Source organism: Penicillium antarcticum, assembly GCF_028974205.1.
Source record: "Penicillium antarcticum strain IBT 31339 chromosome Unknown utg000009l_segment0_segment0, whole genome shotgun sequence".
Classification (NCBI taxonomy): Eukaryota; Fungi; Ascomycota; class Eurotiomycetes; order Eurotiales; family Aspergillaceae; genus Penicillium; species Penicillium antarcticum.
This window is the reverse complement of record NW_026695307.1, coordinates 3,374,130-3,395,085: the sequence shown is the minus strand read 5'-3', so window position 1 is coordinate 3,395,085 and position 20,956 is coordinate 3,374,130. Positions and strand designations below refer to the sequence as shown.

Here is a 20,956-nt window from a genome sequence, read left to right as displayed (position 1 = left end):
GAGGCTCAGAGCACTCTATTGGCAGTTTTGGTATGTAATTTCTCAATGTTCGGAGCTTGCCGCCAGACTTTTATAGCTAGATATATATATTCCATATACCATCACCTAAGGTCCGAAACGAGTGTCAAAAAGGTCACTATTACATGTTTAGATGCCTAGAAGCAGCTGGAAACAAGAATTGAAAGAAATATATGATTGATACACTGCTATAGGCATTGTTCTCTAATGTATCTTGCTCCTGAGATATGATTTTATGAATCCGAGTCCCCATCTAGCATCATTGCGATTTCATCTTCAAGCATACTGACAACGAAATCACCAAGAGAATCCTTGATGATGCCATCCAACAACTGCTGGCGAGCTGTCGCCGAAATCATCACCATTGCTTCCAGATAGTTGGTCAAGGGTGCATAGTCGACGACATTTTCACTCCAATTGCCACGGTCAACACCATACTGGTTCAAGAAGATGCGAAGAGACTGGAAGCCTTCACGCGAGAGCCAGAGCTCAAGAGCCGAGGGATCACCAAGTGGAGGGCGAGAGCGTGGCATATCAAGCTCTTCTTCCGGCTCATCATCAAGGCCTTGGTTCGGGGCTAGCTCCTCTTCTGGTGGGAGACGGAGACCAGCGCCATTAATCTGTCCCAGGAGGTCTTGTAACCAATTCTCGCCACCGCCAGCAGGAGCTGCATAGACGGGAGCAGGCTCGGATTGCTGACGGTAGGCTTCAGACTCATACGGGGGAAGAGGGTCGGAGGCTGAAAGTCGACCGGCCACAAAGTGGTTTGGAAGGTGGGTCGTCACCTTGGGAAGATCAGAGAGGACTACATGACGAGCAATGTCAAGGGTAATCTCTGGTGGTTCGATGGGTTCATCGTTATCGGAGATGGTGTCTGCCACTTCCATGATGAGAGAGACAGCCTCTGGTGTGTTCCAGAGATCCTTTGCACGGGCAATGTAGAGTTCAGTGAGCAGCTCATGTGACCCTGTGGGGGGCATCTTGCCCCAGATTTGCTTAGGGATATGCTGGATATCAAGTTCTTGTGCCAGTCTATTAAATACCCATGGGTAGCGGGACATGGCAAGTGATAGCTGTCGGCGACAGTCCTGGGGCTTGTTGAGCCGTAGGTATGCCACAACCAGCGAGCACTGAATGTTGGGAAGGTCGGCCCAGTCTCGACTGAAACGTGTCTGCGTGCATAGATCCACGAAATATGCGTACTCTCTGCCTCTGAGGGCGAGGTGGTCAATGAGTAGCTTCATACAATATGGATCGCTGTCATCGAGACTCAGGAGCAGCTTAGCCCATTCGAAGGCAGTTCTCCACGTTCCCTTCATTCCGAGGTTGGAGATGTACCTCCAACCCACAAGCCAGAGCTCTCGGTTCTCGGCATGAATAAAGTCTAGTCTGGCTTCACCCTCCTTGAGGCGATTGGCAAAAGAAGAGTGAACTGATCGTCCGATATTGAAGAGTGCTCGTTCCATCAGGTCAGCAGACACAGCGTGATCGCCTTGGTGTTTGGCAATCTCCGACACCTGGAGAAGTGTGGAAATGTGATATGGGTTGTATTGAAGGTGTCCAATGAGTCTCTGGGGGTCCATTGACTCAACACAGAGCTCAAACTGCCTTTGTACATCTTGATAGGCGGTATTATGCACAAGTCGGTAGAGTGTCTCTCCCGCAGGAAGTTTCTCTACTGTCTCCATGCCGAGTCCTCCACTCGGCGCACGAGGCCATTCGTCTTTGCCCTGCATGAGAACGTTTCGCCGCAGTGTGACCCCACCTAGACTCTGACCTCGACTGGCTGGACTGTATCTTCCCGTCAAGGCCTGAGCGAGATCGACCATTTCTCGATTGCGATCCCGGCGGCGACCTGATCCACTATCGGCTGGCGAATCGAAGTTCTCCAGAACAACATTTCCAAAGAGGCGGCGCATCTCATTTGTCGCATTGAGGAATTTGGGTTCGATACCGAGTAATTTATTGGTGGTCTTAGGGAATGAGGGTCCGCGGACGGCACTGGAAGCATTTGACAGATCTGCACCAACTGACGATTGTCCACCTGTTGACAGCTCCTTAAGAGCACGATCAATTTCATCCAAATCTGCTTCCTTGGATTTGGGTGGAGTGTCGACCGGTTCGGAGGGTTTGGCTGCCTTCTTCTTCTTCTTTTTCTTGTTGGCCTTTTTGGACTTCGTAGGGGCGGGCTCGGGCTTTGATTCTTCAACAGGCTCCTCCTCTTTTTGTTCTTCTTCCTCTTCCTCCTCATCTTCGTTCTCATCTTCGGCGTTCAACAGATCGAAAGCATTGAACTTGGGCTTCGCGGGGCGCGGGGCTTCATCTTCGCTTGACTCATCTTGATTCTCGGAATCTTGCTGTTGTTCTAGATCGCGCAATTTTTGCAGTTTCCGAATGGCGCGTGAAGACATCCTTGCGCGCTGAGGCCAAGGCCTGTAGACTTTGAAAAGTAAAAATTTCGAGGTGAACGCAAAGCGCAGCAAATCCGCGGGGAATGACGACACATCTTCATCGGGACTAGCGCAGTACCTGGATAACATTCACACGTGACACCATCTTAAGCAGTCCAGCTCCTTGAGAAGCTTTCTGTGCATACAGTTTCAGAGCTGTTATTTCCTTTGCAGAGGGCAAGGAGATTCTTCAGCTGCAAGAATACCCGCCAACTCAATGCGTCAGGCGACTGTTCAGGCTTGCCGTACTGCTCGGCGTGCCCCGGTATGGAACGTAGCCGTTAAGCGGCCGTCCCCATTGTCCTTCACTCAAAACCAGCTGCGAGGTCTTCGGTCATACTCTGGCAGCAAGCGCTCAACCTCTCCGGCAGCAATCCAGCCATCGATGCATCGCCGCAATCTCTCCCTCGCCGTTATCTCAACCGTTGTTGCCTCCGGGGCATGGTATGCGTATCAGGGTGAGACTGTTAAGTCGGCAGCATCTCAGTTCCGAGGATTCGCCTCGAGTGCTATAAATTCCGCCTACGCTGAAAAGCCAGCCGAACCTGCGCGCCGTGCGCTGCTGGTCAGCAACGATCAATTCTACACTGCTACACTTTCCGGGGACCAGCCGCTTGCCAAGACTACCGACGATTCAGATCGCGGAGTCCTCGAGATGTTGACACCGGAGCAAGCAACCCAGAAGCTTCGTAAGAATGAAGAATCTTACCTGGTCAACCGAGGCAAGGGTGTTGTTCGCTACGATATCGTTCAGGTTCCTAGCAACTCGCCCATTGAGGATGACCATGCGGAGAAGATCGTCGAGATTCCAGCTTCCGTGGCTGCTGTCAAGGATGGCGAGCCAAGCAGTGATTGGATGTTCTGGGCAGTATTTGATGGACACTCGTATGTTATGTCTATGATTTATCAAATGCCGTTAAACTAATTATGAACCAGAGGCTGGACAACTTCCGCAAAGCTGCGAAATGTTTTGATCTCATACGTTGCCCGCGAATTGAACACTACATATAAGGCTGCTGCAGCAGACTCCTCACTGTTGGTTCCCTCGTCCGAGGCTATCGATGCTGCTATCAAGCAAGGCTTTGTTCGTCTCGACAATGACATTGTGAACGAAAGTGTCAAGGAAGTCTTCAAGGCCAAGTCGCGACGAGTTGCCGCTGAGCTCCTTGCTCCTGCTCTGTCTGGCTCATGTGCTCTTCTCAGTTTCTACGACTCCCAGTCCAAGGATCTCAAGGTTGCTGTTGCAGGTGACTCGCGTGCAGTTCTCGGTCGTCGTGGCCCGAGCGGTAAGTGGACTGCCACAGCTCTTTCCGAGGACCAGACTGGTGGAACACCATCAGAGATTAAGCGAATCCGGGAAGAGCACCCCGGCGAGCCATATTCCACCAAGAACGGCCGCATTCTCGGCCAGCTTGAGCCTAGCCGTTCCTTCGGTGACGCTACCTACAAGTGGACCAGGGAAATCCAAGATCAAATCAAGGGAAAGTTCTTCGGACGTACTCCTAGTCCTCTCCTGAAGACCCCTCCCTACGTTACTGCCGAGCCTATCATCACTACCACCAAGGTCGATCCCTCTAAGGGTGACTTTATCGTCATGGCAACTGATGGTCTATGGGAGATGTTGAGCAATGAAGAAGTTGTCGGTCTTGTTGGCCAGTGGGTTGAACAGCAACAATCTAATGTTGCCAGCACTGGTACCAGCAAAGCCTGGCTGCAGAGTTGGTTCGGATTTGACAGCCAGAAGCAACTGCCGGTTGAATCCGCAACTGATGCATCTGGTGAAGGCCAGCGCCGTCCTATCCGTCAACAGCAATACGATATCTCTGGCGCCGCTAGCCGTTTCGTTGTCGAGGACAAGAATGCAGCCACACATCTTGTGCGGAACGCCATGGGTGGAAAGGATAAGGACATGGTTTGTGCTCTGTTGACGCTACCCAGTCCCTACTCTCGCCGATACCGGTAAGCAATATCGCACCCTCATTTAGTTCCCCCTGGAAGCTTTGCTAACATTTATTCTTAGTGACGACGTCACCGTCGAGGTTATCTTCTTCGGCCAAGGCCCTGACTCGCATACAGTTGAAGTCAACCAGGAGGCGACTGCTCCAGAAGAACCCGTCAAGTCTAAGCTTTAGGAGTTTTTTTTTTTAAAAAAAAAACTTCTCTTTTTCGGGCATTCTATCATGGATGGTGGTGGGCTTTTCAATATGCTTTGCAATCTACAACAGCTCTAGGCTGTATTTGGCGTGGTATTACTGAACTTGCAACAGGCCGATAGATATCAGGAATCAATTTTTTGTCTCACATACCAAATACTTTTGTTTCACAGCTTTGAGGTTGAATCGATGCCATTTGCGTATGATATCTTGAGATAACTAGAATATTGTACATGAAAGTAGAAGAATGAATGGGAATCTAGAATTTCAAGCATTGCCCGTGTTGATGTAGACTTTCAAACAGATCAATGCATAATGTCCACATGTATATTGCGCTTTTGAAAGGAATTCGTGCGTATCCAGTCCGCGTTGGACCAGCCAGTCTGGGCTGGATGCCCGCATCGAAGCATTAGCTTTTGTCGAAATGGTGCGGTCAGGAAATTGAGCCGTTGAAGAAAGGGTATGAGGCTTTGGATGATACTACAGAGCACAGCGCGAAGGTTCACCAATTTTTGATAACGCCACTGAATCAGCGCAAGTTCTTCAAGTGGAAAGGATCCTCGACACCCTTCTTCTCGAACGTAATGTACTTCTTCTCAAACTGTTTGAGCTTCCTCTCATTGAAGACCCGATTCTCCAGATACCAAGATTGCAACGTAGCAGTATTGGTACTCGTAATCCAGTACAGCATAAGAGCAACCGGCATCTGGGAGAAAAAGCTCGCAGCACCAACATAAACAGCCATAACCTGAATAAAGTACCGCAGACCAATGAAAGAAGACTCTCTGTACATCTGCAAACTGGGCAGATCAGAAACAGACTCGAAAGACTTCTTCTTCCAATTAGCCGTAACATTATGCAGAATTGAAGCTGTCAGAATGACCGGCAGGATACCTGTTTGGTCACCAGCCAACAAATCCGGGAACCAGAGCGCGCCTTCGGCCGCGAAACTGGGCTCGAGGGTAAGATGCAGAGACTCAGATGCTTGGGCAGGATCCATGGAGCCCTCCCAGCACGAGAGAAGCCAGAGGAGGATACCGTTGTTATTGCCACACATGCCGCGCAAACTCTCCATCAGCGTTAAGAAGACGGGGAGCTGTAAGAGAGTGACGGGTCGGTAGGTTGTGTTGACCCCCCAGCGTCGGTGGAGCTCCTTTGTTCGATCCTTCATAGCGGTTTCCAAAGCTTTTTTTGCTTCCACGATATTGGGTATCCGGCGCGACCGTTCTTGGTATAAGACAGCCCATGATTGTAAAAGTGGTTGTAGGCGCTTTTCTCGGGTTGCATGGAATTTTGTGAATATTTGGAGAGGAAATGCTACCAATGTACGGACAATCACGGCCGTGAGGGGAATTGAGAGCACCCAGGGTAGGAAGGTTACGGTGTGGACACCGTGAATGAATGCGCTGGAGGTGTCTAGCGCAAGATTGATCACGGAGAAGGACGCTGGTTTCGTGGGGTGGAAGTGTCGAATCTGTGGAGAAGGTGGACGAGGCAATTGAACAGCTCGCCGGACCGAGTGCAGAGACGAGGCTGAGCGAAGGCAAAACATGGCGGGCTGCGCAGCCAATACAAAGAATGTTGAAGCTTTTGGGGCGTGAGTTGGAGATCAAACGTTTGTCATGTGACGCGCATCTAAGTTAACGCCGCCCGACTGATCAACTTGTCGACATGAGAGGGGGAAGCATTTCTGATCAGATTTCTGGCCTGTCAACCTTTTACTATGTGTGATCTCTGGTGAGATCCTTTCATCTATCGCCTTTACATCATGGCCCTCATATCCAACGCCATTCTCGCTGTCCTGATCCTCACCGCCACGGCCATCCTGCTTCCGAAGCTAACAGGTGCTGTGCTCGGTCTGGTCTTTCGGGGAGTGGGATGGCTGATCTTGAGGCGAACGCGGTCTCGCCGTGAATACGTGATCGCGCGGGCGCGATCTGAAGAGCAGGAGTCCCGCGTCCCGCAGCCAAATGTGTCAACAAGCTCACTGTCGCGGAACGGCGCAGAAGACGAGGACTGGGAGAAGGTGGACAGCTTAGGCCCTGGCGGCATACAGACTGCGACTAGCAGTGAGAGCAGTGGTAGTGCTGGAGGAAATAAGAACTCGGATGACTGGGATGGGATTATTGGGTTCTTCCACCCATTCTGGTATGTCCACTCTCCACACATGTAAATGCAAGTGCTGATCGAATGACAGTAATGCCGGTGGCGGTGGAGAACGAGTACTTTGGGAAGCAGTGCGCGCAACACAGAAGCGCTGGCCAAAGGCCATTTGCGCCATCTATACAGGTGACCATGAAGTCAACAAGGCTACTATGCTTGAGAAGGTAGAGAACCGGTTCAACATTCAGCTTCATGCGCCGACAGTTGTGCTTCTATACTTGACAACTCGCAAGTACGTTGTGAGCAGCTCATATCCGTATATGACACTGCTCGGACAGTCGCTCGGATCACTGATTGTTGCCTATGATGCCTTCACACTCCTTGTACCAGATGTATTTATCGATACTATGGGCTATGCGTTTACCCTTGCGCTGTGCAAGTGGCTCTTCCCCACAGTGCCTGTTGGCGCATACGTCCACTATCCGACCATTTCAACCGATATGCTTGCCTCGCTCGACGACCAGAGTGGAGTGCAGGGTATCAACTCTGGCGCTGGAAAGGGCTGGAAGGGCAAGATCAAGCGTCGATACTGGCAGCTGTTCGCAAGACTGTATGGCTGGGTAGGCCAGCAGATCGATGTGGTCATGTGCAACTCGTCCTGGACAGCAGCGCATATCCGCTCACTCTGGGGCACCGGAAACGAGAACACTAGCAACGGCGAGGGCACAGCATCGTCGCCGGCGGTGGTGTTCCCCCCAACCGCAGTGGCAGAACTGGAATCCACCATTGCCGTCGACGCAGAGAGCGAGAAAACCCGCCAGCCCGTTCTACTCTACATTGCGCAATTCCGGCCAGAGAAGAACCACCCCCTGGTCCTGCGCTCTTTTGCACGATTCTTACAAGAACGAGCCAACAATCCAGCCTGCGCGGGTCAACCTGAACCACGCCTCGTACTGATCGGATCAGTCCGCCACGCCAGCCCGGACGAAACACACATCTATAACCTGCGGCTGCTAGCGCACGAACTCCGCATCCGCGACCAAACCACATTCTTATGTGATGCCCCCTGGCCAGCCGTGTTATCCCACCTCGGCACCTCCTCCGTCGGCGTCAACGCCATGTGGAATGAGCATTTCGGTATCTGTGTCGTCGAGTACCAAGCCGCAGGTCTTATCTGCGTAACCCACGACTCGGGCGGTCCCCGCGAAGACATCGTCATTGACCTCGGCGACGGTGCTACGGGTTTCCGGGCTGAAACAGAGGAGCAGTTTGCTGCTTCCTTTGAGGCTGCTCTTGCTCTTCCAGAGGCGGAGAAAATTGCTATGCGCCAGCGGGCTCGTCGTTCGGCACGCCGGTTCACTGAGGAGGAATTCTCTCGTAAATGGCTGGAACAGGTGAAGAAGCTTGTTAGTATGCGGTAGTCTAGATATCCCGGCTATAGATGAATCACATAGCTTAGCTTTGGAATACTTCGCTCTTTGTAGAAGTTATACAACTCGATACATGTCCATGCCAACCCACGGAATCAATAGACCAACATTTTCCTTAGAAACTGAACTGTATTCGTGATAATCGTAACGTAGAACTGAATATGGCCAACTCTAAAGCTCAAGACACCATCCACCGGGATAAAAAAGAGAAAATGCTCAGAATGAAACGGGCATCAGGTCCCCTCATATGCCTTTATTCCTCCATATCACTGGCCGACCCACCATCCGATTCAGCACCATCACCATTATTCTGTAGACCCTCAGCCATGATATACGCAGCCTTCTGCAAAATGGCCATAATTTCCTTGTTGCCCCTGGCTAACTCACTAGGCAATTGATTATGCTTATTGCGCACGCGAGGATCACAACCAGCCTCACACATCATCTCGATAATCTCGGTGCCAACCGAGAGGTCTTTTTCCATTGCGTAGCGTACTGCGACGTGCAGTGGCGTGTCTTCATCTAGGCGGTTTTTGGGGTCGCATTCGAAGCCTTGAATGTCAAATAGGTGGTCCATTGTCTCTCCTATGGGGTATTAGCTCTTGCTGGCTTTCATATGGTGGGGATATAGATATATAGAGTTCCAAACACGAACGGTACCACGTGTATATCCATGTCCATGGGAGAACGTACCGCTGCCGTATTGGGCACAGATGTGCAATGCATAGTTGCCCATTGTGTCTGTGACTCTGTTGAAAAATTCTGCGACTTGCTCGTTTGTTTGTTCTTCCATGTCATGCAGGACTTGCTCAATTAGGTGGGGTTGGTCACGGCGGCAGGCTTCCACGATCAGCTCGCGGGGTGATGCGCCCTATAGTGTAAAAGTTAGTCATAGTTCGAGACTGTGGCTATATGGTGGTACTCACTTCGTCAGCCATAGTGTCTGTGATTTGGTCCGGAATGCCCCGGAATAAATGCAAGCAGTAGGGGGGCTGTAAGGGACGCGGGAGCTAGTTGTAGCGTGGATCGCGAAACGTTCTGAATGGCTGGTGCTTAGGTGGTCTGCAAACAAGCAGATGGTATATATACAAGCAGGATAGTCGGATCAAAGAGTCATTCGTGGTGTATCATCTACACTCCCGGAGTTTGTTCCCCAGGGACAACATCCCACGCGCGGCCCGAACGGATCAAGAGATTTTCCGCGTCCCGCTCTGATTAGCCGCGCGTTTAGATTCGGCATCGACGGTGATGCTTTTGCGCTTGGGTCTACAGCTTGTGAGCCTTTGCTGCGTGCAGTTCTTAAGTGAGATCTTGCTACTACATATTACAGACTCCAGCTGCTGGCAAGATGTTGATCTGTACGTTTTCCTCCTCTCCCACGCCGAGTCTTGAGTGCTATTCAGCGAGGCTGCAGAAACTGACATTTCTCTCTAGTCTGCCCCAACTGCAGCAATGCGCTAACCATTTCCCGTGCTGACTCGAGCAATGCCTTCCCGATGGGTGTCAACCGCTTCGAGTGCCGATCCTGTCCCTACGAAGCCCCGCTGGACAAACAATGGTTTGAGAAGACGGATATGAAGCAGAAGGAGGTGGATGATGTCTTTGGAGGCAAGGAGGAGTTTGCCAACGCTGACAGTGTGGCCAGTAAGTCAAGAAGGGATCTTGGAGGCTTTCTACCAGACCCAGCAAGGCCCAAGATGAACCCAAAACGAACACCCAGGACAGAAGCTAACGGAACTCTTTCACAGCTCAATGCCCCGCAGAGAACTGCAACGGGGAACGTGCATACTTCTTCCAGCTGCAGATTCGCAGTGCAGATGAACCTATGACTACATTCTTGAAGGTAAGTCTACTCCTTGCTTGCGTGAGGTACCCGTTCTGACAGCTCAGTGTACATCCTGCGGTGCTCGGTGGAGAGAAAATTAGAGTTGGGCATCAACCCGGGACACTGTGTGTTTCTATTTTCTATTTTCTATTTTCTGTTTTTGGTTTTTCTTTTCTTACGCATTTGGAGCAAATGGCGCATATGGAAAAAGATATCCAGATACCCAAATTGATCGACGTCACTATCCAACGCCCAGATTGCGGGAACCCTTTTGGGATAGCTTTTTTTAACTTTTCTTATCATTTCTCGGCGCTTTAGCCTCACACAGCACACCCGAGGGTTTAGTAGGAATTGCCCCTAGTGTTTAATACGGATAGGTAGTAGTTCATAGAGCCGATATCAATTTCTATGAATCAACTGTGGCGAAAAAAAAGAAAAGATACAAAAGTCCCATCTGCATAACATGGCGGGACAGGTTGGCGGTGAAACAATGTGCCCCTCATCGCGGGGTCAAAGAAAAAATAAAAACGATCATACGGCAGGTAACCAGCCACCAAGGCCAGAAAAAAAAAGCGCAAAGTAAACAATGCAAACCATGAGATTCTCACCCAAATCTGCGTTGCTGCCCAGTAAATATGGATAGTGGATTGGGAGTTGAAAAATTCTCAGAGTGGAGCAAAGAACCAGGGAACGAATGGGTAGAAGTACAGGTACATTAGCAGCAATATAGATTAGTATTGGTAAAGAGGTAGCGGTACCTCTCAGATTAGCCCACTTTGCAGAATCTGCGTCCACGGCTGACTGTGGCAGCCAATCAGACGACTCAACCACAGAGGGCTTGAACCCCGCTGACTCGCCTCTCTCGCTTGCCCCTCCATATAAGGATTTCCCCTCCCCCTCCCACAGACTTTTTTCTTTCCCCCGTCTGCTACAGTGAGTATTTCTTGCACCCCCTACTGCTTTTCTCTTCTTCCTCTTTCATCTCTCTAATCATCTGTGCTCAGTACCTCTACGCGTTCTGCCGTAGTCTCTGAGCAATCTTTACAGACTCTTTCTAGTATCTTCCAAAGAACTACAAAAGTTTCAACCGCCAAAATGGGTAAGGAAGAGCGTTCCCACATCAACATCGTCGTTATCGGCCACGTCGATTCCGGCAAGTCTACCACCACTGGTCACTTGATCTACAAGTGCGGTGGTATTGACCAGCGTACCATCGAGAAGTTCGAGAAGGTAATTTTCGCCCATCCCACAAATCCATCCACATCCATGCTGACCCCCCATCACAGGAAGCCGCCGAGCTCGGTAAGGGTTCCTTCAAGTACGCTTGGGTTCTTGACAAGCTCAAGGCCGAGCGTGAGCGTGGTATCACCATCGATATCGCCCTCTGGAAGTTCCAGACCGCCAAGTATGAGGTCACCGTCATTGGTAAGAATCTACTACCCCTCCTGTGCCTCCTACCCTCAAGGTCGGAGGGCTTGACTCATCCCAACATGATGCTAACCTACCACTCACAGATGCCCCCGGTCACCGTGACTTCATCAAGAACATGATCACTGGTACTTCCCAGGCTGATTGCGCCATTCTCATCATTGCCTCCGGTACCGGTGAGTTCGAGGCTGGTATCTCCAAGGATGGCCAGACCCGTGAGCACGCTCTGCTTGCCTTCACCCTCGGTGTTAAGCAGCTCATCGTTGCCCTCAACAAGATGGACACCTGCAAGTGGTCCGAGGAGCGTTACAACGAGATTGTCAAGGAGACCTCCAACTTCATCAAGAAGGTCGGCTACAACCCCAAGTCCGTTCCCTTCGTCCCCATCTCCGGCTTCAACGGCGACAACATGCTCGAGGCCTCCCCCAACTGCCCCTGGTACAAGGGTTGGGAGAAGGAGACCAAGTCCGGCAAGTCCTCCGGAAAGACCCTCCTCGAGGCTATTGACGCCATCGACACCCCCGTCCGTCCCTCCAACAAGCCCCTCCGTCTTCCCCTCCAGGATGTGTACAAGATCTCCGGTATTGGCACAGTTCCCGTCGGCCGTGTCGAGACTGGTATCATTACCCCCGGCATGGTCGTCACCTTCGCTCCCGCCAACGTGACCACTGAAGTCAAGTCCGTCGAGATGCACCACCAGCAGCTCAAGGCCGGTAACCCCGGTGACAACGTCGGCTTCAACGTCAAGAACGTTTCCGTCAAGGAGGTTCGCCGTGGTAACGTCGCTTCCGACTCCAAGAACGACCCCGCCATGGGCTGTGACTCCTTCAACGCCCAGGTCATCGTCCTGAACCACCCCGGTCAGGTCGGCGCTGGATACGCTCCCGTTCTGGATTGCCACACTGCCCACATTGCCTGCAAGTTCTCCGAGCTCCTCGAGAAGATTGACCGCCGTACCGGTAAGGCTACTGAGGCCAACCCCAAGTTCATCAAGTCTGGTGACGCCGCCATCGTCAAGATGGTTCCCTCCAAGCCCATGTGTGTTGAGGCCTTCACCGACTACCCCCCTCTCGGTCGTTTCGCCGTCCGTGACATGCGTCAGACCGTTGCTGTCGGTGTCATCAAGTCCGTCGAGAAGTCCGCTGGCGGTGCCGGTAAGGTCACCAAGGCCGCTGCCAAGGCTGGTAAGAAATAAATGATTCTCGGATGATTCAAGAGATGCCGTGATGATTTTATTTTCTTTCAAAAACATTTTTTATGGATCGCTAGACGTCGTGTAGTTTAGCTAAATGACTACATACATTTTCGTCTCCAATATTTTCTCAGTTCATTTTTAGTAGATCATAGCAGTCCCTGTAGTTTCCTTTTCCCCACGTACATGAGGCCGAAGACGCCGCAGATGAGAGGGGATTCTTTTGGTAGATTTCCCTCGCGCACATTTGTGTGCGATTGCCCCGCACCATTTCCTTCCGTCAGCCACCTGCACCACACCATCCCAAAATAATCGAAGCACCTCTTGTTTCATATACATCAATCAAATATGCATGTCACACTTATGTATCTATTACTTTTGATCAATCTATTTCATCTTGCAGACAGTATTAGGCCTGAAGAGGGGTAACATACTGAACCCGATGTGACACGACATAGCAGTAAATCCGGCTACCACCTTCGATGTTCAATTTCACTGCAGTCCAGTCTGGTGGGTTTATTTGGAATCTTGTTCTGGGCTACAGGTACATACTGGAGTTTTGAATCTGCTTTTGTGGTGTTGCATTTTGGCTTGCGAGGGTGTCGTACTTGGAGGTTAGATGTGTGGTTGATCTACTTATCGTATATGGCAAGGTTGTGATATAGGCCTCTATTAGTACTGATCTATTACATGTTCTCGGTTTGTATGAGCTTGGCTCTGCTAGCCAAGTGTTCGAGGTGTTGGGCTTTCCTTCTCTCTAGCACTTGCTGTTCTATATGCTGTTATTCCGCAGTGGATATATATTAGTCAAGCGTGTCAACATAACGTACTCCATCAAGCGCGGACTATAGCAACCAATCTGCACATGATGAACATATATGATACAATACATCATGAACTCATCTATAGAAACAAGAAAACAGCATCGAAAACATCTAGCTCCTACCAAAAGCACCAACCATCCTCGCAACCCAACAACCATCATCAAAACTTCGACACCTTCTTCGCCGTCAGGCAATAAATTTTAGCAGGATAAATCTCCCACGAAGACACATCTTTCATCACACCATGCTCTTCAAGCGCAAAAGCCTCAAACTTGCCCGGCTGTTCACTCCCAGCCTCAGCAAACTTATTCTGCAACAACCACCAATTAAGCCCAAGAGCTCTGCCAGAATGATCCCCATCCTCAACTAACACAGCCAGATCAAGCAAAAGAACTGCATCAGCATCAACGAAAATAACCTCCCGAAATGACGACAAGAGAACAGCACACGGCTTCCCACCCTAGCCGTTCAATTCCCACCCCACCCGTCATCTGAAACGAGAAGCCGGCTATCGCGCGTCAGTACGTCTGGCAGAGCTTCGAGTCTTGCGCCTGCTTTTGGGGAGAGGTCGCTGGAACCGAGGTACATTATTTCTATGGGTAGGGTGCAGCACAATGCTCGAAATGCGGAGATTGTTGTTAGGAGGTACTTTACTTGGTGGGTTCCTGCGCTGAAAACTAGGACTCGGCGACTGGGTGGGGAGTGCAGGGTTTGGCGGTGGCGGAGGTGGTTTGGGTAGTAGAGTCTTTTTCAGGGGAAGAGGTGGGTTTGAAGGCGGGTTAGGGTTGAGTGGTAGGATTCGTAGGTGTGGAGGAGGGTCGCAGCGGGGAATTGGAAGGGTTGTTAGATCTGGGGGGTTGTTTGAAGGGTATGCGGGAGGTTGGTGGTTATCTTTTGATCTTCTGTTGAGGTCGCTATGTGTAGATCTTCCCAGGCTTTTAGGAGGATCTTTTATTGTCGGGTTCGGACGGCGTAGTCGTGTAGTCTTTGTTCGCCTGTTGATTGGATTGGGGCGAGGAGGGCTTTTGTTTCTTCTTGGGAGGAGGTAGACTATTCGGGATGGGAGTTCGATTAGGCGAAGCGTTCGTATTGAAATTGGTTGAGGAGCTGCGTCTTGGTGAGGTGTGCTTGCAGTGGCTGGTTTTGATTATCTTGCAAGTTTTATAGATCTTGATTCCCTCCTTTACTCGGGGTTTCAAGGTAAACATTCAACTCACCATTCCACCCCATAATAGGTTTATAACAGAGCCACATAGAAAAGGCGAGCAGAATGAGTTACGTACTGATGACTCTATTCTGTCGGTTTGGACGGCCTTGGTTCTCTTTTATCGCGAAGTGGCCCATTGTGCCGGTGATAACTTGTAGAGCGAAATGTGAGAGGGATTAAAGGGTAGTTCCTATTATTTAGTCTAGGTAGACTTCTAGATCTATTTTTCCTGGTAGAACTCAATCTCGACAGGGCAACTTTAAGATTTATGAAGTGGTCGGGATTGAGTTTGGATTGAGGTTACATTCGAGCTACTTAGGGCTAGTGGAGCCCTCGGCTTGGTTAACGTTATATTGACGGAACGTTAATTTTGAGATGTCTATGCCAATTGCTTCATTATTATCGTCATTTCTCTTCTATCTTCGACCGGGAAATTGAAAAGTTCCAATTACTCATAGGCATTACGATCCTCACTATCGAGCCGACTCCCAAGTCAAATATTAGGGTGATTGGCATTCCACCTACTGAAGATGGAGAAACTTATAGAGTAGATCCTTATTTTGGAATTCAAAAAATGGGTCAAATGCTTTGATTGATATGTATCATGGGTATCACGTTGCGGATAGTACTGTATCTATCCCATATTATCACAGCGCAGCCAAGAGCAGCAATGGAGTAAGGGAGGGGAACTATCAATCACTCTCCTCAGAGGAGTCATTCTCTTGTTCTTCCTCCTCCTGCTCCTCCTCTTCTTCTCGAGCATGCCTCGTAGACCGTCTCCCACCCCTTTCCTCAACAGGTCCATTCCCATGAACCTGAGAGGCACCCTCCTGCCCATCCCCATGCTCACTCTCCCTCACAACATGAGCCCCAAGCGTCCTCCCCAACCTCCCCTCAAAGCCCTCCCGCTCCATCCTCTCAATCTCCCCTTCATCCCCATCCCCATCACCCTCTTGCCCATAAACAGCCCGAACAAGCCCAGCAACAGATCCACTCCCAACCTCAACCTTGCCCCGTGGCCCGACGATATACTCAATAATCTCCTCCCCCCCATCCATTTCCCGGGTGCGAATCAAGTATCCCTCCTTACACAGCCGCTGCAGCAGTTTCTCCGTCCGGTCAATGGGCGTCCCGACATCCGCGTTCACACGTGCTAGATACCGATCCAGTTTCTGCTCTGCAAGTGTCCCCCCATTTAACGTAATCACCGCAATAATGAAACTGTAAAGACCAGTGTATGTACTCTCAGTCCAGGTGGAAGGTGCCTTGGGTGGATGCAGGATGGCAGGTGTGCGATAGGCAGGTGGTAGAGTGCTAGTAACGATCCAAGATTTATTGGCACTGGAAACTTTTTCAGATTTTTGAGCGGCTATTGAAGGAAAACCCGGTCAGTAGAATGAACCAAAAAGAATTTGAAAGTGATGACCGAATTTCAATCAGAATTGGATACTCACCCCGTCGCTGCGAAACAGTAACCTTCTCTCTAGCCGGCAATTCAGATAGCTCCATGCCAAGCCGATGCCGTAGCTCGTTCTGCGCCTGCTCGAATACGAGCTTGAATTGGCGCGAGCCTTGCTCGCCCAGGACTTTCGCGCTGATGTCTGTTCGTCGGATTGGGAGGCGGGAGTATTCGCTTGCCATGGCTAGCCGGACCATCTTTTTAACCATTGCATCTGTGCTGGAGGGCGCGCTTGGTCCGCCATCTTCGCTGTCGGTTGCGGAGGGGGATGTGCTTTGTCTTTGGCGGCGGGGGGTTGGGAGACCCGCTGGGGATTCGGGGTTTGCCTTTTTTTTTCATTTAGTCTGGGTATATTCAGGAGGAGAAGTTTGGATTGATGGTGGTAGGTGCTTACTCTTTTGCGTGGCATGGTTGTGGTGAAGATGAGACGCGACGCGAGTTGATTTTACCCCATCGGGAGGGTGGTCTGTGCGCTTATCTCGGGTGGTTTGGGATGTTGTACGAAGTTACGAAGTATCACCTTGCTTTTTCCTTTTCTTTGAGATATTTACGATGTAGTCAGGCAATGGTACAATTCAATAGGGTCATTATTAGAAATCTGAATCTGGAAGTTCCCGACATTGAAAAAGTAAAAGCTGAAACTGACAATAGATAACAGAACACATGTAAACGATCAACGATGAGGTATTATTTTCTCTAAAGTCCAAAAGAAAACAAAAACGCTTCAAAAAGATGAAAGATAGAATATGAAAACAGTTCTAAAATCAATGGCTGTTCTTCTCGTTGACCACCTCTTTCACCTCCTCCTTCTTAGTCTGCAAGAAGGTGCTGATCCAAGCCAAGGACTCCTGGGACAGGACCAGACTGGTAGTAACCACAGCCTTACCAGAAGCAAAGACACCATCACCACCACACTTCTTGTACTCCGATCCATAGATATCAAAGACATGGTGTTTAGCTTCTCCAGCAAGACGAACAGGCATTGAAGCGCCGTTGTAGATGGAGCCACGCAGCTTCTGCGTATCCTCCTTGATGATGGGGAAGCGAGTATCAATCTCGGTCAGACCCTTGTCGCCGAGGGAGTCGGCGCGGGCCAGGTAGGGAGCAACATAGCTGTATGGGGTGGAGAAGTAGGGCAGGACGGGCTTGGCCAGGCGAGTGTAGCCCTGGTCGGCGTACTGGATGGACTTGGCCCCGTAGGGGTTGCCCTTGTACAGGTTGATAGAGTCCGAGATGAGGGGGTAGGAGATGAGGTGCTATGATGTGTTGGTGGGCTGACTTGTATGGGAGATATGGGGGATAGAGGTGTATACTTACGTCGAGGAATTGGGAGTTGTGCTTCTCGCCGTTGATGGTGGGTTCACCCATTGTTTCTGCGTGCGGCATGAAGATGGTAGGTGGAAATGGGAGAGAGAGAGGAATTCAGAGGGAAAGAGGAAGAGAAGAGAGGGAGGAACTGAAAGAAATGGGAGTATAGAGAGAAGAAATAGGATTTTCACATGTGATAGGCCTTAGCGCTGTGCGATCTGGTCTCGTTGCCCACGCCAAGTCTCGTTTTTGTAATTTTTTTTTAATTCTTTTTTTCTGGTAGCTTAGCTTTTGTTTCTGGTTTGTATTAACCTCTCATAATCTACTGTGCTGTATTGCACCATTGTGAATCCTCTCTCTATCACTGTTTCACATGTGATTGCGGGTCCAACATTGACGCATTTGGTCCCACTTGACGGATGCGGCTATGTCTATTGATATTGATATGATATTGATATGATATTGATATTATCTTGATATCACTCTGTTCGTGTTCTATTGTACTAACGTCACTTGTGCTCATAACCTTGGGTGACCGACAAGGCAAACCTTGTTCCCGCTTATCTCTAGACCCCATGTTGAGTTTGGACTCTCTCTCAAGGCCTGGGCAGTCAAACACCTACATTAGTGAGGTACCCACATCGGTCTGAGCGCTATTCGAACCCCCCTTCTCTCTCTCTTTCTCTTTCCCGAAAGTACGTAAACTTTAGCAAGGTCCTGGCCGGATTTGAGATTGTTCTTCCGGCAGCCCGGGGACGTGCGACTGAACACCCGGTTGATTCGCAGTTTCATCCGATCTTCGGCGCTTATACCCGTCGCGGTCGCATTCAATCCTATCAATGTATGGGTATGAGCATAATTGTCTGGGCATGTCTGAAATCTCTATATGGTGTTGTGTTTCCAAGCATTCCCTCAGTCAAGGTTGGCAATAGCAACAGCAATTGACAAGGATATCCTGTGCAACCAGGGGAGACCAGGGATTTCCAAGTTTCCCCAGCGGACGTGCAGAAGCACATGAAGAAGCGCAAGCACAGGCACAATCATAAAATGTGACTCGGCATAGCAGCCCATGGCATATAGTGAAGCCGAAGGAAAATCAGAAGCAAAACGGGATCCCGGCGGGCAATCCACTCGATTAAGCTACTATGCAGATCTTCCATCGTGGGTCTTTCTTCTCACCCTGAACCTGTGATTCTACACCCTCTCACCGTCATTCTTGGTCTTTCCACCTTCGCTTTCTGGTCAATCTCACTGAGCTGGACCAATAACCTTGTCACCCTGGAGCCGCTGTGATATGCAGAATGTGATGTAGTGGATCATCGGCATAGATGTGGCGAACTTATATGCTGGATGGTTATGGATGTAAATCCTGATACATTCAAATCCATGTTCATACCATAGACATAGCATGACATTCCCCTCGTTATTGGTCAATGGCACAATCGTACTCCTGAGATGCCCCTCTACGGTCCCCTCTGACAGGTGAAAGTGGGGAAGATGAACTCGGCTATCGATATCTTGTACATGTACATACAGTAACTTATATAGACAGGGAAAAGGGACAGCTTTACGAACATCCCGGAAGCTCGTGATCCGTACATTCTACATACCAATAGAAAAATACCAACGCATTGTGTTTCACATGCGAGCTCACCTAGATACTTATGGGAAATTAACGCGCAAACGCACCTGATACGAGAGACAACATGGGATATGAGATATGCCATGAAATTGTGTTGCCTCGATTGCCAACTCAGAATCACATGAACTGGGGGCGCAAGAGGTTACACTCCCGGTTTACCGTCGCTCTCTAACTCATCATATCGACAGGGTATGCTTGGCCAATGGGAGAGGCGGTAAGCCAATTGGCGTGCCTATGATAGTTTTTTGCACTTGCGCTTAAACTGGTTTCTCTTTTTCGCCTCCGGTGATGGGTGAACTTACACGTCAACACGTTTGCCAAGGGAGGCGCTTTTCGGGGTATGCGCGTTTGCATTAGGTGTTGCAGGCTATGTTTGGGGTTTTCGTTGGGGTTGTCTAGACCACGCCACAGGACGGGATGATGGCCGAACCTTGTGTTTGTCTGTCTTATGTTCTTTCTTTATCATGTGATTCTGGTTATACAGTTGGGTTATTGTCTTACTTTGATATGTTGGGGTGCATTATTTTATGCATATCAAATTAGAGGTTCACGGTAACGTCTACGGCTTACGATGGGCTGGACTGGATTGGAGCCGGAACGAATGAAACTTTATCAGCCTATCTATCCTTTCTCTTCCTTTCAAGTTCTTTTTGGGGATTTTCGCCTTTTTTTTCACCTTTTTGAACGCAGCAATGCATATCACACTAGGGAATCCTGGGAAATTTAAGCCATGGACAATTTAGGAGGCTTTCTTACTTTTAACAAACATCAGCATTGCTAAAGTCGAACGATACAAAGCCTACTCATGAGGAAAGCAGCGGCGCAATGGATTGTACATACAATCACACAAGTCTGCATAAACAATACCAATCTACTTACGAGAGATGCGGCGGCGCACAGGATTGTTTCGCAGACGATGAGACAAATTGGCAAAAGCATCACGGGTCCGGCGACGGCGAGAGGGCTAGAATCGTCTCCAGCACCATCAGAGGCAGAAGCCTCAGCCTCAGGCGCCTCGGCGGTGTGCTCGAAGTTACCTGTCTCAAGGGTGACACTACTTAATTGAGCAGGAGGTACAGGGTCAGAACCGATGACAGGCGAAGCAACATCATCGCGAAGGACAACATCCCAACACCAGTGAACACTACGGGTAGGACCAACATTGACAACAAAATTCCACATGTCCCAGAAGCTCCGGTCAATGTACAGATCAACTGCAACGGCACAAATTCGGAAGATGACGCCCACTCCCCCTATCAGGCTCAAGAACGGCATGCTCACAGTGGCACGAGGGTAAGCGCCTCCGGGGAAACGTAGTTGAGTCGTTCGGGCCCATCTTCAAGGGCAGCTAGGTCTGCCTGGATGCGAGTCCAGTCAGCAAGATGATGCAGCTCAAAGTGCCCGCTTCATTCAGTGTCAATGTCATGGTCAGCTTGTACAGCACTCATTGCCTGAAATAGGCTGGACTTGCCCATCGAGATATTTTAACGATTGGGCCGCGGTCATTAGAGCCTTCTTTTATGATTTCGCAATGCATGAGCTTACGCGAGGGCATTTGGACAATAGCGCCAGGGAGGTTAGTTTGCGGGTCGATGTCGTTTCCCCAGTTTTCCTGACAGGACTCGCTGATCAGGGACAGGCCTCGGGCTGAGTGGCCCGTTGCCATTGTTTTGCAATTGCATAGACGAATGAGAAGGCAATACTTGCCAAATAGGGATTGAAAGTGGTTGAGGATTTCCGATAGAATGTACTGGTGATTTTCTGTTCGATGGGGTTGAGGTTCTTTTTATACATCTCCTTTAGATACTGAAGTTGGATGAGAACAAGAAGACAATGGAGAAAAAGGTCCTTATTGACCTTTCAGGTCTTCATGAGAATGGCGTTGTGACTCTTACTTGCTGGCGAAAGAATGAAAGG

The 20,956-nt window shown here is 49.9% G+C and overlaps 10 protein-coding genes across 10 annotated transcripts; 4 read left to right on the top strand and 6 right to left on the bottom strand.

Annotated features, from left to right (window-relative positions):
* Positions 1-251: 251 nt before the first annotated feature.
* Positions 252-2,429, bottom strand: N7508_009657 (transcriptional repressor TCF25 family protein; the record flags this gene model as incomplete). The annotated part of the gene is made up of 1 exon (XM_058467720.1): positions 252-2,429. One exon carries the CDS (start codon positions 2,427-2,429, stop codon positions 252-254), a length of 2,178 nt encoding a protein of 725 aa, XP_058315566.1.
* A 256-nt stretch (positions 2,430-2,685) lies between these two features.
* Positions 2,686-4,600, top strand: ptcF (type 2C protein phosphatase ptcF; the record flags this gene model as incomplete). The annotated part of the gene is made up of 3 exons (XM_058467719.1): positions 2,686-3,353; positions 3,405-4,427; positions 4,489-4,600. 3 exons carry the CDS (start codon positions 2,686-2,688, stop codon positions 4,598-4,600), a joined length of 1,803 nt encoding a protein of 600 aa, XP_058315565.1.
* A 550-nt stretch (positions 4,601-5,150) lies between these two features.
* On the bottom strand, positions 5,151-6,173 carry N7508_009655 (putative mitochondrial export translocase Oxa2; the record flags this gene model as incomplete). The annotated part of the gene is made up of 1 exon (XM_058467718.1): positions 5,151-6,173. One exon carries the CDS (start codon positions 6,171-6,173, stop codon positions 5,151-5,153), a length of 1,023 nt encoding a protein of 340 aa, XP_058315564.1.
* Positions 6,174-6,389: 216 nt separating this feature from the next.
* On the top strand, positions 6,390-8,145 carry N7508_009654 (alpha-1,2-mannosyltransferase ALG11; the record flags this gene model as incomplete). The annotated part of the gene is made up of 2 exons (XM_058467717.1): positions 6,390-6,769; positions 6,819-8,145. The coding sequence occupies 2 exons, from the start codon at positions 6,390-6,392 to the stop codon at positions 8,143-8,145; spliced, it is 1,707 nt and encodes a 568-aa protein (XP_058315563.1).
* A 262-nt stretch (positions 8,146-8,407) lies between these two features.
* On the bottom strand, positions 8,408-9,092 carry N7508_009653 (ankyrin repeat-containing protein ANK1; the record flags this gene model as incomplete). Its single annotated transcript, XM_058467716.1, has 3 exons — positions 8,408-8,739; positions 8,848-9,025; positions 9,081-9,092. 3 exons carry the CDS (start codon positions 9,090-9,092, stop codon positions 8,408-8,410), a joined length of 522 nt encoding a protein of 173 aa, XP_058315562.1.
* A 410-nt stretch (positions 9,093-9,502) lies between these two features.
* N7508_009652 (DNA-directed RNA polymerase III core subunit RPC11) lies at positions 9,503-10,080 on the top strand (the record flags this gene model as incomplete). Its single annotated transcript, XM_058467715.1, has 4 exons — positions 9,503-9,512; positions 9,589-9,798; positions 9,903-9,997; positions 10,045-10,080. The coding sequence occupies 4 exons, from the start codon at positions 9,503-9,505 to the stop codon at positions 10,078-10,080; spliced, it is 351 nt and encodes a 116-aa protein (XP_058315561.1).
* Positions 10,081-10,946: 866 nt separating this feature from the next.
* N7508_009651 (translation elongation factor EF-1 alpha) lies at positions 10,947-12,602 on the top strand (the record flags this gene model as incomplete). Its single annotated transcript, XM_058467714.1, has 3 exons — positions 10,947-11,209; positions 11,266-11,404; positions 11,494-12,602. Exons 1-3 carry the CDS (start codon positions 11,075-11,077, stop codon positions 12,600-12,602), a joined length of 1,383 nt encoding a protein of 460 aa, XP_058315560.1. The 5' UTR covers positions 10,947-11,074.
* A 2,720-nt stretch (positions 12,603-15,322) lies between these two features.
* On the bottom strand, positions 15,323-16,498 carry N7508_009650 (MAGE domain-containing protein; the record flags this gene model as incomplete). The annotated part of the gene is made up of 3 exons (XM_058467713.1): positions 15,323-15,999; positions 16,085-16,415; positions 16,484-16,498. 3 exons carry the CDS (start codon positions 16,496-16,498, stop codon positions 15,323-15,325), a joined length of 1,023 nt encoding a protein of 340 aa, XP_058315559.1.
* A 355-nt stretch (positions 16,499-16,853) lies between these two features.
* Positions 16,854-17,457, bottom strand: N7508_009649 (putative pathogenesis associated protein Cap20; the record flags this gene model as incomplete). The annotated part of the gene is made up of 2 exons (XM_058467712.1): positions 16,854-17,345; positions 17,407-17,457. The coding sequence occupies 2 exons, from the start codon at positions 17,455-17,457 to the stop codon at positions 16,854-16,856; spliced, it is 543 nt and encodes a 180-aa protein (XP_058315558.1).
* A 2,281-nt stretch (positions 17,458-19,738) lies between these two features.
* Positions 19,739-20,705, bottom strand: N7508_009648 (uncharacterized protein; the record flags this gene model as incomplete). The annotated part of the gene is made up of 3 exons (XM_058467711.1): positions 19,739-19,753; positions 19,919-20,292; positions 20,585-20,705. The coding sequence occupies 3 exons, from the start codon at positions 20,703-20,705 to the stop codon at positions 19,739-19,741; spliced, it is 510 nt and encodes a 169-aa protein (XP_058315557.1).
* Between the last annotated feature and the right edge of the window lie 251 nt (positions 20,706-20,956).